At 41.4% G+C, this 14,567-nt stretch overlaps 1 protein-coding gene across 1 annotated transcript in view; it reads right to left on the bottom strand.

Annotated features, from left to right (window-relative positions):
- Positions 1 to 14,567, bottom strand: part of UBE2J1 (ubiquitin conjugating enzyme E2 J1) — a 28,473-nt gene that overhangs the window by 13,550 nt on the left and 356 nt on the right. The window contains exons 2-4 of the mRNA XM_055535504.1: positions 4,325 to 4,398; positions 2,312 to 2,443; positions 13 to 97 (exon numbers count right to left, since the gene is read on the bottom strand). Of these exons, the coding sequence (XP_055391479.1) occupies positions 13 to 97; positions 2,312 to 2,443; positions 4,325 to 4,398 (291 nt within the window). The remainder of the gene's footprint in view (positions 1 to 12; positions 98 to 2,311; positions 2,444 to 4,324; positions 4,399 to 14,567) is intronic.

Below are 14,567 nucleotides of genomic sequence, written 5' to 3'. Positions count from 1 at the left end.
GTAAATACTCACTGCTCCATGAAGGCTGCCAAGTTTCGGGATGATGTCCTGAGATGCTCAAACAGATTTTCTTGCCTACTTCAAATCGTCCATTAGCCTTAGGAATAAATAAGGCATTTAAAAAACTATGTATGTTTGTGTGTAATGTTTTATACTTTATAAGCATAAATATATTTTACATATAAATAACTTTTTAAAGATAATTTTTAGAGAATTTTTAAAGGATGGGATCTCTAAGGGGATACAGACTTTTGTCTTCTTATAGATACCCCACAAATATTTGTTCGATTCTGAATGAATAATAAAAGCTGTTTTTAGAAGCCGTCATAGCACATTTTAAAACTGAGTTCCGCAACTGACATCTCAGTAACTGACATATAATGACACCCTGATAGCCTCCTCTGTGCCTAGTATGGTGCTAGGCTCTGGGAAGGAGCTAAAAGAGAAGACATACCAAGGCTAGGGTAAAATCTAAGGACTGGCTGTCACCTAACTAGATCCTGGGGAGGAAGGCTCTGAGGCAGGAGTGCCTCTCCGAAGGATGATGCAATTCCATACAGGAACACAGAAGTGAAAGATGAGAATGATTTCAGTTTTGTCTTGGTGGAAGAGCTACTGATGGTGTCCAGCAGGCAGGCAGAAATACAGACGTGCTGATGGCAGAAGGTAATGCATTTCTGATACTTGACTTTCACAGAGGTCATCAATGAAACCATTTCATAGAAAGTAGAGAAAACAGTTATAGTCTGAACTTGTAGAATATCCATACTTGGGAGAAGGAGAGGAAGAAGAGGCATGAAGTTAGAATACAAGTTCCAAGTAGGCAGAGTTTTGACTTACTCTCTGCTACACACACAGGGTATAGGACACGAGTTTAATAAATATTTGTCAAATGAAAGCTGGAGAAGATTTTTCAAAAGAGAGGAAGTGAATCAGAAAGAGCAAATACTGAACATCAGCATACATGATGATATCATCGATGAACAGCTGTGGCGTCAAATACCCTCCACCAGTTTCACCACGTACCAGCTCTTCCTTCAGACTGGCTGGCGCTCCCTACCATCTAGCAACCGAAAGAAGAGACTCCTAACACAGTAGGGCCCCTCCAGGCCTCTTACTCCAGACCTATTGCCAGCGTGACTAATTCTCAATATCACCTAATATTTATTAAGCAGGTTCCATATATCAGGAACCTGACAGTATGATTATATTCTTCATATACATTCCTTTTGACAACCAAGAAAAATGAATTTCAAAGAGATTATGTAGCCTGCCCATGACATGACAGACATGGCACTGGCCAGAATTCAGGTCTATTGGCTCTAAAACGAATGCTCTTTCCACTATAAACAAACACCATAGGGAAAAACATTAATTTGGTAATGATGACAATTTTTTCTTTCACCATTTGCTACTCCATGTGTATCAGAAGTTTAACTTAGATGGAAAAGGATGAAGACCGAGAAGAGATGGTGTGATTTCTCAAGCTGCTCTCCTGAGACTGGTGTAGGAGGCATATTTCAACAGAGTGCTATGTGTAGGAACCAGAACACAAGAGATGACACTATAGAGTCAGCATGTTTTGAAGGTTACAAAGAGAAAAAAAGGCTACAGATTAAAGTCGTAGCAGAGACATGGGAAGGTTTTTGTTTCATTTTTGCTTCTTTCAAGTTAGAGGATAATCAAACACACATAAATGAAAGGAAATGAAGGAAGGAAAGCTTTAACAATTAAGAGAGGAATTTACTGATGGAACAAGGTCCCAGGAAAGATAATAGAAACCTGGATGTATAGCTTTCCTTTACATGGATATAAAATATGTGAAGATGGAGAGAAATTCTAAGATATAAACAGTAATAACATAGCTAACATTTATTGAGGACTCTACATCAGTTCTTATTCTAAGAGCTGCATGTGAAGATGAGGAAACTGTTAAAAAAAAAAAAAAAAAAAGAGGAAAATGAAGGACAAAGCATAAGGTGAAAAGCTGAAGGAGATAATGGGATTAAGAAGTACAACAACATTAACTACCCTCTACTGAGTAGTTATCATGTGCCAGACACTGCACAGCACTTTGTGTCCACAGATTCACTGAATCCTAACAACCACACTATGGCAATGAGCATCACAAGTACTTCTCAGATGCTTCAACTTCCTTGGAATTTTTTTCCAGGAAAAATATAGTCCAAGGTCTGGTCTCCAAAAGCAAAGTTATAATAATAATGATCTACTTTATTTCTTAATGAAAAGGAATATGCACACTACACTTTACAGCTGCCAGGAAGCATTCCAAAAAGCCGAGAATTCTTACCGTTAGGAGAATAATGCTTGGTGGTTTCATGGGATACTCTGGTGGCAGTACTATTCGTCCGTGATAAACTCCTCCATCAAAATCAGAATCTGGGGGCCCTCTAACTGTGAAGTGCCATTCAAAAAGATTATCCTGAACAAAAACAATAAGCACCAAGGGATCAAGAACATTAAAAAGTTGGATTGTTTCTACCAGTGAGTATTAGAAACATTACTGGGTGAGAAAAATTAACATTTTACACTATTCTAATGCACAATGTCTCAAGTATAAAAGTTATAAGTAAAAGCTATTTAATCTAGCTTTCATGTGACATAAGAGCTAAAATATTTTTTTTAATGCATTTTAAAACACATGAGCACCATTTTCATTGCTGTTGTTTAGTTGCTAAGTCTTGTCCAATTCTTTTGCGACCCCATGGACTGTCCATGGGATTCTCCAGGCAAGAATACTGGAGTGGGGTGCCATTTCCTTCTCTAGGGGATATTCCTGACCCAGGGATCAAACCCACGTCTCCTGTATTGGCAGGTGGATTTCTTGCCACTGAGCCACCAGGGAAGCCCCCCAAGCACCATTACATGTTCATAAATAAGATTATAGATTTACGTACTTCCTATTACATTAGCTCCATTTATTTTTTCTGAAAAATATCTTCTGGACCTTGAGGTTTTAATATGGACTAAATGACATTCCAAAATTCTTCACTTGAATGTCTCCTGGGTTTACTGGAATTTCAATCTTCCTTTGTGTGTTTCATTCAGTTTTTGCATTATTTTGGTGTGGTTTATTGTCAACTAAATTTCTCTGAAAGGAATATAAGGAAGAAAATCTGTGCTCTTCTATGTCTAAAAATATATTTATTTTGAGTTCATGCTTTATCATTTTTTGGATGTGGATTTACTTAATTAAATTATTTTTATTAAAAATTTATTTACTTTTATTAAATTATTTGATCTAAAAATATTATAGACTTAATTAAACTGATAAATAACCCCTGAATCCCAATTAGTGAAAATTATTATTTATATAATCAAATAATTTACTATAAATTTGGATTATTTTAGCAAACTTTCCAAGTTTATCCCTCATAGATGTCGAAAAGCTTATTAGTAAGTGGTCAGTTAACTCAGTCCATGGGGTCGCGAAGAGTCGGACACGGGACACGACTGAGCGACTTCACTTTCACTTTTCACTTTCATGCACTGGAGAAGGAAATGGCAACCCATTCCAGTGTTCTTGCCTGGAGAATCCCAGGGATGGGGAACCTGGTGGGCTGCTGTCTGTGGGGTCGCACAGAGTCGGACATGACTGAAGCGACTTAGCAGCAGTAGCAGTAGTTAACTCATAGGCTTGTAACGTTATATGTTAATATCATCGGTTACCAAGTACTTCATAGTTTGCAAAATACTTGCACAAACATTATTACATTTTAGTCTCACCATTACCATGAAAATGAGGCTGGGCACATTTAAATGCCCTCCTTTCACAGACTGGAAGACTGAGGTAGAGGTAGAGATGTTTGTACAAAAAGCCCAAACTAGCTGCAGAGACCCCTCAAGGGGCTATGTCTCCCAAATATAGAATCTGAAGTTCTTTTCACTTTTCCTCCCTCATACCTAATCTAATTTAGTATCTGAGGCCCTCCCCTCTTTTTTTTAGCTGAGCTGTGGCATGGGGGATCTTAGTTCCCCAATCAGGGATTGAACTCCTGCTGTGGAAGATTGGAGTCTTAACCATTGGACCACCAGGAAAGTCCCTGAGACCCATTTTATAGAGACCAGAAATCTGCTTCTTCTAAAACATCTGATTCTGAATGGCTAACAGAAATACTCAGTGTATACCTTAAACTAACACAACATTGTAAATAACTGTACTTCAATTTTTAATGGTTTAAAAAATACTCAGAAAATATAGGGAATAAAATATATCAATAAAGCATACCAAACACATTTATAATGATTCAATGCAGTGAAAAAATAATTTTAAGAAACTCAGAAGACAGAGATAGAAACTAACCTCTAAAGGCTGTGCATGGTAATGATCTGTGGGATCTTTCAATTCTGCTGCTTCTTTCATCAAACGTTTAACAGCTAAAACAAAATTCACAAGATAGAGACATTTCAAATAAACTTTTTCCATGTCATTAGCAGATTTACAGACCTAATGAATAAGTTCCTACTTCAACAAAAAACGTGCAGAGGACTTACTCAATACAGCATATGATTTAATTATGCAATAATAGTAATAATGGGGGAAGAAAAGGCAGCTAGGCACTAGAAGAGTTACATATTAAATTAAATATATAGGGAAGTTTCAAAGAGACGCTATTTTTCTCTAGTAAGTACTTATATACACTCCCTATTAGGTAGCACTCAAATATTAATTCATGTAATCCTCAAAACAACTGAGATAGGTGCTGTTTTTATCCCCATTTTCCAGATGAAGAAACTGAGACATGGAGAGATTACACATGTCCAAGGTTACACAGCTGGTAGATGACAGAACTAGGATTTCAACACAGGCAGTCCAACTGCTCCTCGTTAAAAGATCTCCATTGACAAGAAACATGGCCTCTGGCACTCATGCTCATGAACAGTAAACCCCTAAAATCCTCAACCTCAGGACTTTCCACTCAGTATCTTCTTTGACTTAATGGCACTGTCCTGACGTCACTGAATCTCCATAGCCCTAAATGAATTCCTGTTTGAAATGATTTCTTTGCTAAATTAAAACCTCCAATCCACTGACCCCACAACTTTCTTAATGCCACCTACACCTATACTCACTTCTCTCTCTATCCATGCTCTTGGCTCTTAGACGTTCCCCTTTCATACTCCCCTAATAAATTCAATTCTAACTGAGCCAACCGAACCATCTTCTAATTTGAAGTCTATACCCAAACAGCTAAGCATTACTTAACGCGGTTTAAAAAGTCACAGAAACAGGCCCACTGATGCTATTATAGAGGTATTATTAACAACCTCGGCTGGGACATGGAGTGCCGCATCCAATGCCACACAATGTTCTATTTCTCCAGTAAACCCCACCCAACACCTTCCAACTAGTGCCCCAAGACTATTTCATACCTATTCACTCTCTCCTCTTCCACCCCTTTCAGTTAATGGCACAGACTTTATCCCCATGATGAACGACGTGAGCAGCCTATGACAGTTTAGAGTCCTATGTGTATCTGTACCCTCTTTCCTACCCTATTGGTTCATAAAGGTCAATCCTTTGATCCCAGCCCCCTCACCCTCAAGCTTTAGATGCTAAAAAAAAAAAGGTCAGGATACTGGTGTAGGATACAGGATAGCAAAGCCAGAGAAACACCAGATAGCTCAAGGCTCTCTGAAACTCTGCTTGAGAACAAACTAACATAGTTTAACATGTGCTATGAGAGAGGTACGCACCAGGTGGGCACCTAACCTGAGAGCAGACAGAAGAGAAAAGGGGTCAGGTACTGAGATCTGAAAGAAAGACAGTAGGAATTACCCAGCTAGGTATAATAAGCAAAGGAAACAAAAAAGTAAATGTGCAGTGGCACAGATAGGCATGCTATGGGGAGAGGTTACCTGAGAAGCAACTCACACATAAATAACCAAACAGTTCCTAATGTATCAGGACTTTTGCATAAAATTTCATTTTAATCAAGGGTTCCTAAGCTGGAAAAAATATTCTTAAGTCACTATCCTATTCCATAACTATTAATATTCTCTTCCATCTCCTACTCTGAACTAAGCCCTATAGGCAGAGAATTTGTTCATCTGATCAGTAAATAATCACTAAGCTCATACCAGATCTATGTGTGCTAAGTTGCTTCAGTGGTGTCTGACTCTGCAGAGCAGATGCTACAGCTACAAGTAAACTAAAATACAGTTTCTGTTATCAAGGAGCTTATAGTCTGGGGGGGAGGAGTCAATGCAAATAATACAATATATGTTTTATTAGAAACATGCACATATTGAGACCCAATTTCTCCCCACCCTCCACCCCCGAGTTCTAGTCACTCAGCTTTGTTTAGTTCTTTGCACACACTCTACCTTCTATTTCAGACCTTCCTTCCGCACCAGTTCCTCAGCCTGCAGCGCTGCTCCTCCTCCCATCCCCCACTTCATCGAGTCTGGCTCTCACTAAGGCGATGGCACCCCACTCCAGTACTCTTGCCTGGAAAATCCCATGGACGGAGGAGCCTGGTAGGCTGAAGTCCATAGGGTCGCTAACAGTCGGACACGACTGGGTGACTTCACTTTCACTTATCACTTTCATGCACTGGAGAAGGAAATGGCAACCCACTCCAGTGTTCTTGCCTGGAGAATTCCACGGACGGCGGAGCCTGGTAGGCTGCCATCTATGGAGTCACACAGAGTCGGATACGACTGAAGTGACTTAGCAGCTTAGTAGCAGACCTTTAAGAAATTTACTCAGAAGGGTCTCCTTGATACCTTCCTTTGTCCATTTTCAGAAGAGTGACTAGAGATTCCTATCGGGACACATAAAAGTCCCTGAGGAGTCCTGGGAGGAGAGTGGATGCCAGGAATGCTCTCCGAGTTATTTCTAGTGGTCAGTCAGGTTTGGAAACCACCGCTCTGGAGACTACGTTGAATCCCCTTGCATTAAGTCCTCACCACACTCTATAATTTCTCTTTTATAAAGTTCACCTCTCACTGGTGATTAACCCCTGTCTTTCGTGCTCAATAACAACATCTACTTCACTGAAGTCTCCTCAGGACTTAGCACACAGTAAACACTCATATATTAACTGAAATGAAATGTATCTTCCCCCAACAAAACTCTCTCCAAGGATCTGATTAAAAGCAGTGGTTTTCAGATTTATTTGATGAGATAAAATCCTTTGTGCAAAGAAAGGTTTAAGGAGAGCCTCAATATGTAAAACAGATAACAGCAGGCTAGCAAGGAAGGACCTCTAAGCTATCTACCCTCTTCCACCTATTTCTAAGAGGCCCAGAGAAAAAGAATTGAAAACCCTTGGTTTAGAGCCACGTAAAAATATAATTAAGTTAATATTATCAGATATAAATAAAATCATGAAAGTTGTTTAACATGACTGGTTTAACATGATTGCTGTCAGCAATCAAAGATGCCAAGGAAACTATTTTTTCTTTATTTATCATCAGCTGGCTGCATAAACTGATGAGGTCAGATTTTATTCATTCCATAACCTTATCACATTTTTCTCTGCCTCTTCCTCACTCAGTTTATTAGGAGAGAAGAAAATAAACATCCAAGGGATATTATGAGAGATGTATGGAAGGGTGGAAACTGCTGCAAGAAAGAATTGAAAGGAACAATCAATCATTGGCTCCACTGACACAAGAGGGAAAGGGGCGGGGCACAACCTCTGGAAGAAGGACATGGCCCAAGGCCCATCAGCAACAGAAACTGATTAGAGCCAAATGGGTCCAAGATGGCAGACAAGTGGACTTCCACTAGACCTTGAGCCTCAGCATATGTTTATGCTCTTCCTAACACTTCAGCAGCTAAAGGACACACCAACAGGCACCGTGACAGTTCCAAGGCAGTTCCTCCACCAAAAAGTGGGCAGTGGCCCAATTCCAAAAAATCCCCGCCCCCTTCCCCCAAACAGCTATTACAGTCCTCCCACTCATTAGCCTATGGAATTACCCAGCCCATCAAAGAACCACATCATATTTCCAGGCACTTCTCACCTTCTGTGATGGCCTACACTCTGTCTGTAGAGTGTGTTTCTCTCTAAACCCACTTCTTACCTATCACTTTGTCTTTCACGGAATTCTTTCTGTGATGAGACATCAAGAACCTGAGCTTCATTACATGCGGAAACCAGATGTGTGATCCCAGTTGGAGGACTGTGGGTTCTGGCTGAGTTCAAATCCTGGCCAAGTGAGTTCAGGTCTTAATATGAGGTGCATGGTTTCACTAAACAAGTTGATTTTATTAGTTCATTGCCGGGGTCCAGCCCCGGCTGATCCAGGGTATTCGAAGCGGGGACGGCGTCGGCGACCTATTTAATTATTTATTCATCAAAGATATAAAGAGTAATAGAATAAGGATAGCTCAGTGAGGAAATTCAGTGGAGAAAAGCGGCTGAAATAAGGATAGCTCAGTAGGAAAATTCAGTGGAGAAAAGAAGCTGAGTGGCTTGGTTTACGCGGAAAATCAATATAACCCGTGACACCAGGTTAGCTCTGACCACGGAGGCCGCAGGCGCCCTCTCGAATAGCGGAAGGTGCTCCACCTTAGACACCTTCTCGAGTGGGTCTTAGAAGCCCAGGCAAATAAATGGTCGCAGAGGACATCCACGCTCCAGATGGACACTCAGCTGGAAGTTAAAGGGAAGAATGACATGGGGAGACCAAGTTTTGGTGAACAAGGCCCGCACTTTATTTTCCAAAGTAGTTTTTATACCTTAAGGTATGCATAGAGGATAATGCGGGAAGGGGTGGAGTCATGCAAGGACAGCAGTTCCTGGTTCTAATCTAAGCCAGGCTTTCAAACTTATCATATGCAAAAGTTCAGGTGATTGACATCATCTTCTGGCCCGGAGGCCTGTTAACATTTTAAGAAACTTATTTTTCTCTAAAGGTGATTATTCCAAAGTCAGGCACCAGCCTTCCAAAAAGCATTGGACAAAGCTGCATTTTACATTTCTATGCACCCATTATATCAATCAATACACTGCCAAGGACACAGTAGGTAAGGAGTATGGAGACTTAGCAGCAAACATTGGCCCAACAAGTGAAAAACCCTTCACCAATACAATTTCTAATCAATCTTTTAACTACTCAAAGGAATCTGTGTTTAGGCAATTTAGAACATCTCCTGCCTCTCACAGTTGGGAGGCTCTGAACAATCACATGTGGCCGGAAAAACCCATTCAGGCAGGCTAGAGGATTTCCAAAGGAGTTTGTAGGTTGAAACACTGTCACATCCAAGAATTATTAACTGGAGCTGTAAGCTAACTCTTTTTTCAGAGAGAGGTAGTGGGAGACAGCCCCCCGTAAAGTCAGAGGTGTAGGTGAAAGCACAAAGCAGAAAGTAGGCAGACTCTGGTTTTGGGGGTAGATGCTCGAGAATTTCCAGGGGGACTCCTGAGGCTCGATCCCGCCTTTGCGTATGCCGAGCCTCCTTCCTCATGACCTTTGTCATGGGCGGAGTTCCTCACGCTGGCTCCCGGCAGTGATAGAATTCCAGTTGAGCTATTACAGATCCTCACTCAATATGCAATATGCCGGCTCCCGGCAGTTCATGGGCCAACATGAGGACATACCATGTGAGAGCCAAAGTACATAGTCAAACAGAAGGTAAAACTATTCTAGCGTACTTATAATCTATTTTTCTGGAAACAACATATACTATGAACACTTTTGTGAAAAAGAACATGGACTCTGGAATTAGAACTGCATTAAAATTGACTCTGACATTTTGTAGCTCTAAATACTTGAAAAGTCTCCCAATCTTATTCTGCTGCAATGTTTATATCTGTCAAATGAAAGTCAGTAATTTCTTCACATAATTCTCCTTTCCTTTTCACCCCTTCCTCTTCCCCAGGTCAGAAATGGACTGGGATTTAAGGTCCTTCGATGATTCTCTCTGGTTCAAATGTAGGCCTTAAGCATATGAAGTTGGCAACAATGGCATGGCTCCCTGCCCACAAAAGAAATGTCACTGCTATGGAATAGTCAAGATTCAAAGTACTGCCTGGAAACTAGGGCTGGAGCATAGTATGCTCCTGACACTCCATCTCTTGCTACCACATGGCTAGTGAGGAAACTTCCCATTCCAGCTCCTCTCTTATCTCTTTGCAAGGTTATAAATGGAACTCTCCAACCATGGTAAGATAAGATGTGATAGCAAAGGAAAGGAAGGTGGGGAGCACATGCATTCCTGCTTTCTTCTTTTCATGGAGGCCACATGACCACTCTGGATCCAATCTCTAGGTTCCAAGGGTCTCCCATTAGCATTCTTCACATGCTCAGCTAACTCACTGGACTTTGGAGACAAAGCTCCAGGAAAAGGGGATCATTTACTGGTCACTCTCACACATCTATATTCTCTTGGAAAATAAATATCTTGATATCATCAGTCTCCAAAGCATGGGTAAAATGCAGGAGACAGGCTTATCAAGGATGTGAAGCCAATGTTATGCTCCCCAAGAGCCTCTTCCTGCTCCCATAGTGAAGACACTTAAGCAAATATTTAAGGACTGATATTTCTGCCCAGGAAGATCTTGCAAAGGTATATATTCGACAAACATTTAAAGAATATCTGAGTTATGGAGATAGAAGAATGACTAAAACTGCTTCTTGTCCTCAAAAAGCTCGTAGAGAAAGACATGAAAACAATTAAAACAGAAATACTGACCAAGGATGCACAATTATACAGACTACTTAGTATGCCTACGGAAGCTGGACAAGGCGGAACCTTAAAGAAGATTGAAGAATTAATAGGAATTTCACATGAATAAAAGGGAAGGCATTCCAAGCAGAGGTTCCAACAGGGACCAAGGCATATAGGTAAGAGCTGCTCCATCTGGAGAACCACTCAGGCAAAATGGGTAGATGGTGAAAATGCAAAGGAGCAAGAGTGGTAGGGGATGAGGCTGGTGAGGAAGGCACAGATCAAATCACGTGCAGCCCTCTGTGTTTAGTTGCTCAGTTGTGTTTGACTCTTTGTGACCCCTTGGTAGCCTGCTAGGCTCCTCTGTCCATGGGATTCCCCAGACAAGAATACTAGAGTGGGTTGCCTATCCCTTCTCCAGGGAAACTTCCTGACTCAGGAATAGAACAGGGGTCTCCTGCATTGCAGGCAGATTCTTTACCAGCTGAGCTACCAGGGAAGTCCATCTAGACCGAGCTAAACAGTCTACTTTGAACTTTATCCATAGCTACCAGGAAGCTATTAAAATTTTGTCAATTTGAGGGGGCTTCCCTAGTGGCTCAGCTGGTAAAGAATTCGCCTGTAATGCGGGAGCCCTGGGTTCAATCCCTGAGTTGGGAAGATCCCCTGAAGGGAACGGCTACCCACTCCAGTATTCTGCCCTGGAGAATTCCATGGACTGTAGAGTCCATGGGGTCACAAAGAGTCGGAAACAACTGAGCAACTTTCACTTTCACCAGGAAGCTATTAAAATTTTGCCAATTTGAGGACTGACCTAATTTTTTATTTTGTTTCAACTGATCTGGTGATGGACGGACAGTAATTGATTAGATATATGTGACTTTGTTCATTGGTGCCCACATTGAAATGCATGTATTTGTATGTGTTTCAGGGTAGGGAGTGGAGTAAAAAAGTAGACCAAGAAATCAAAGATGACTCCCATGGGTTCCTGGGTGGCAGTCAATTCCTGGGATAAGGAAAGAGGGGGAGGAAAGAAAACTAACTGGTTTTTGGTTTTTACACCTTGTAGAGATTTTTTTTTTTTTGGTTTGTGGGAAATCTGGGTAAAGATGTTAAATCATCAGTAAGTTCTGTGCATCTATAGCCTAGGAGAAGGGTTTAAATCGGACATTAAAACTTGAGAATGATTAGCGTGAAGGGGCAGTGGATATCCTGGGTATGGACAGAGTACGTGTGTGCTTGGTCACTTCAGTTGTATACAACTCTTTGCGACCCCATGGACTGTAACCCGCCAGGCTCCTCTGTCCACGAGATTCTCCAGGCAAGAATATGAGTGAGTTGCCATGCCCTCCTCCAGGGGAACTTCCTGACCTAGGGATGGAACCCGTGTCTCCTGTAGCTCCTGCACTGCAGGCAGATTCTTTACCACTGAGTTACCAGGGAAGCCCATGGATAGAGTAACTCCTATATTTCTGATGGAGGTAATCGGTGCCTTTGCACCAATTTCTTATATGCCAACCATCTGCTAACGAGCAGATAGGGCCCTTCTGAAGAAATCTGGCCACAGGAAGTTCTTTACACGTTATGTCCCCTTACTTTGTACTCTGAGACTCTGATACTTAGACCAAAACAGACCCAAAAAAGAGAGCAGGGTGCCTGATCCAGAAGCACCTACTGACCGGGTAGTCAGAGGCTTAAGGTGGCCTCACAGAGTTCTGCCCATTATCACAGGTCCATTCTAGAAAAATCATTAAAAATACATTGTTTCATCTATAAAATGAACAAATTTACTATCCATATGCTAACAAACTGGCCTTTAACCAATTATTTGTATTGTCTTAATTGTCCCATCCATACCTCTAAGACAATTCCACGTCAGATAGAAAAAGGGTTATAGCTCTTACATTGTGCAGCGTTTTTAACCACTTCCTTTCATGCATTCATTACCTTAAAAAGTATTACAAGACAGAAAAAAAACAAAGAAAACATTTTCACTGTGCTTCCCTCACTTTCAGTAAGTTCCATATTTCGGCTAATTCACTTTTTCTATGAACACCAAATGATCTGTCGAATTAAAAAAAAAAGTTTAAAAAAAAACTCCTTTTTAGAACAACAGCACTACCTCTGAGGAAATGAAACTGAAAAGACGAAGCAATTTATTATACGGTTAGAAGCATGTCTACCAAAGAAAGTTCAACCAGTACCTTCCTTACAGTAAGTCATACAGTGTAGAAACAGAACAAAAATTCTGAAGAATTTTAAAAGCTTATCACAGTTTCGGGTATCAAAACTCAGCAAAGTCCTCTGACAACAATCTTTGGGGACCCACTAACACTCCATTCCAAATTGCACTATTACTCATTTTCATTATTCTCTGGACATTCCACTAAATACCTCAGCTGTCTCAAGGGACTTGGTACCATGGGACCAGTCACCCTACATTTTACCCACATATTGTTATTAAAATCTAGCACAATTTTCACATTCTAAACATTCCACCATCTAATCTTAAAATTAAGCTTTTCTTTCCCTTTTTCTCTTTCATCTCCCTTTATTCCCCCTGGCGTAGGAGATGGGTTGAGCATAGCAGGGGTGGTGAATCCACTGAAATTGAATCCTATAAACATATTTCTTGGAGAGTCCAAACCCTTCCGCGGATTTTTTTTTTAAGTCTATGGCTCCCCCAAACGTTATGACTGATTCTTGGTTACCGGAGAACGTTTCTTAGCCTGACAGAATTCAAGTTAACAAAGCTCTGTTCAATCAGTATCCTCAGGCTTTTCTTCAGTCTTTGTTACGTTTTTAAGTCGTTAAAAAAATCCAAGATTCACAGTATTCACAGTACTCTCTCCAACAGCATGCTAATCTTGGTGATTCTTACTGAGAAGTCGCTTCTTCGGTAGGAAAAAAAAAAAAAGAACCAATAAAGGTTGGCCAAACCATCACTAAAATCCTTTATTAGGATTATTTAGACCTAAAGTGTGGAGTTTCTCCCTCTGAACAAATCTATCAAGGTACAAATCCAATACCACTTATAGAATCCAAAGGTTTCAAGCCTATCTTAATCTGAGAGCTGCTTACTTGTCGTGCTTCTTTATTTTGTTGTTAAGTCGCTAAGTCGTTTCTGACTCTTTAGCGACCCTATGGACTGTAGCCCGCCAGGCTCCTCTGTCCACGGGATTCTCCAGGCAAGAATACTGGAGTGGGTTGCCATTTCCTCCTCCAGGGGATCTTCCGGACCAGAATCCAACCCGCGTCTCCGGCACTGGCAGGCGGATTCTTGATCGCTGAGCCATCAGGGAAGCCCGCTTCTTTATTATACACCAGAAAAGTATTTGAGGCTAGGATTGTTTGCCTGCTTCTGTGAATGAAGCAGGGGTATTAAAGACAGGAAGAGAAGTTTCTATGCCTGAACAAAGACATACATACATCATACCCGTATGGCTAAAATCATGGTTAGTTCTAAAGTGCATGGCTCAACTAGTTTTCTTAGCTTTTTGGTTAACCGCTTTAGTCTAGAACATTTCCTTTATGTCTGTAATTCTATTTGCCCCAAAGGCTGCAAACAGGACGTTTAAACGAAATCCTCAAATGAGAGTGAGTCGAACAGCTAATATATAAAAAGTCCGGTGGGGGCGACGGAGAAGAGCTAACGACGGTGTTCAAGGCGCAGGTAGGGCAAGGGGTTGATCTCTATTACTCACGGTCATCACCATTACACCTGTTCTCGGGGATGAGCTGATAACCCAGTTCTACGTGGCGAAAATGAGGGAAGGGCAGTCGGGGTGCGGAGGGGAGACCCCAGGTTTTGTGCCTGCCGGGCCGCCTGGCTCCGCGGCCTGCACCAGCCCGGCAGGCAGCGGGCTGGCGTAGAGCGCGGAACCGGGAGCGGAGCGGCGAGTGGCGGCCGACGCGAGGGGAC

Source organism: Bubalus kerabau, chromosome 9, assembly GCF_029407905.1.
Source record: "Bubalus kerabau isolate K-KA32 ecotype Philippines breed swamp buffalo chromosome 9, PCC_UOA_SB_1v2, whole genome shotgun sequence".
Classification (NCBI taxonomy): Eukaryota; Metazoa; Chordata; class Mammalia; order Artiodactyla; family Bovidae; genus Bubalus; species Bubalus kerabau.
This window is presented reverse-complemented; position numbering and strand designations above follow the sequence as displayed.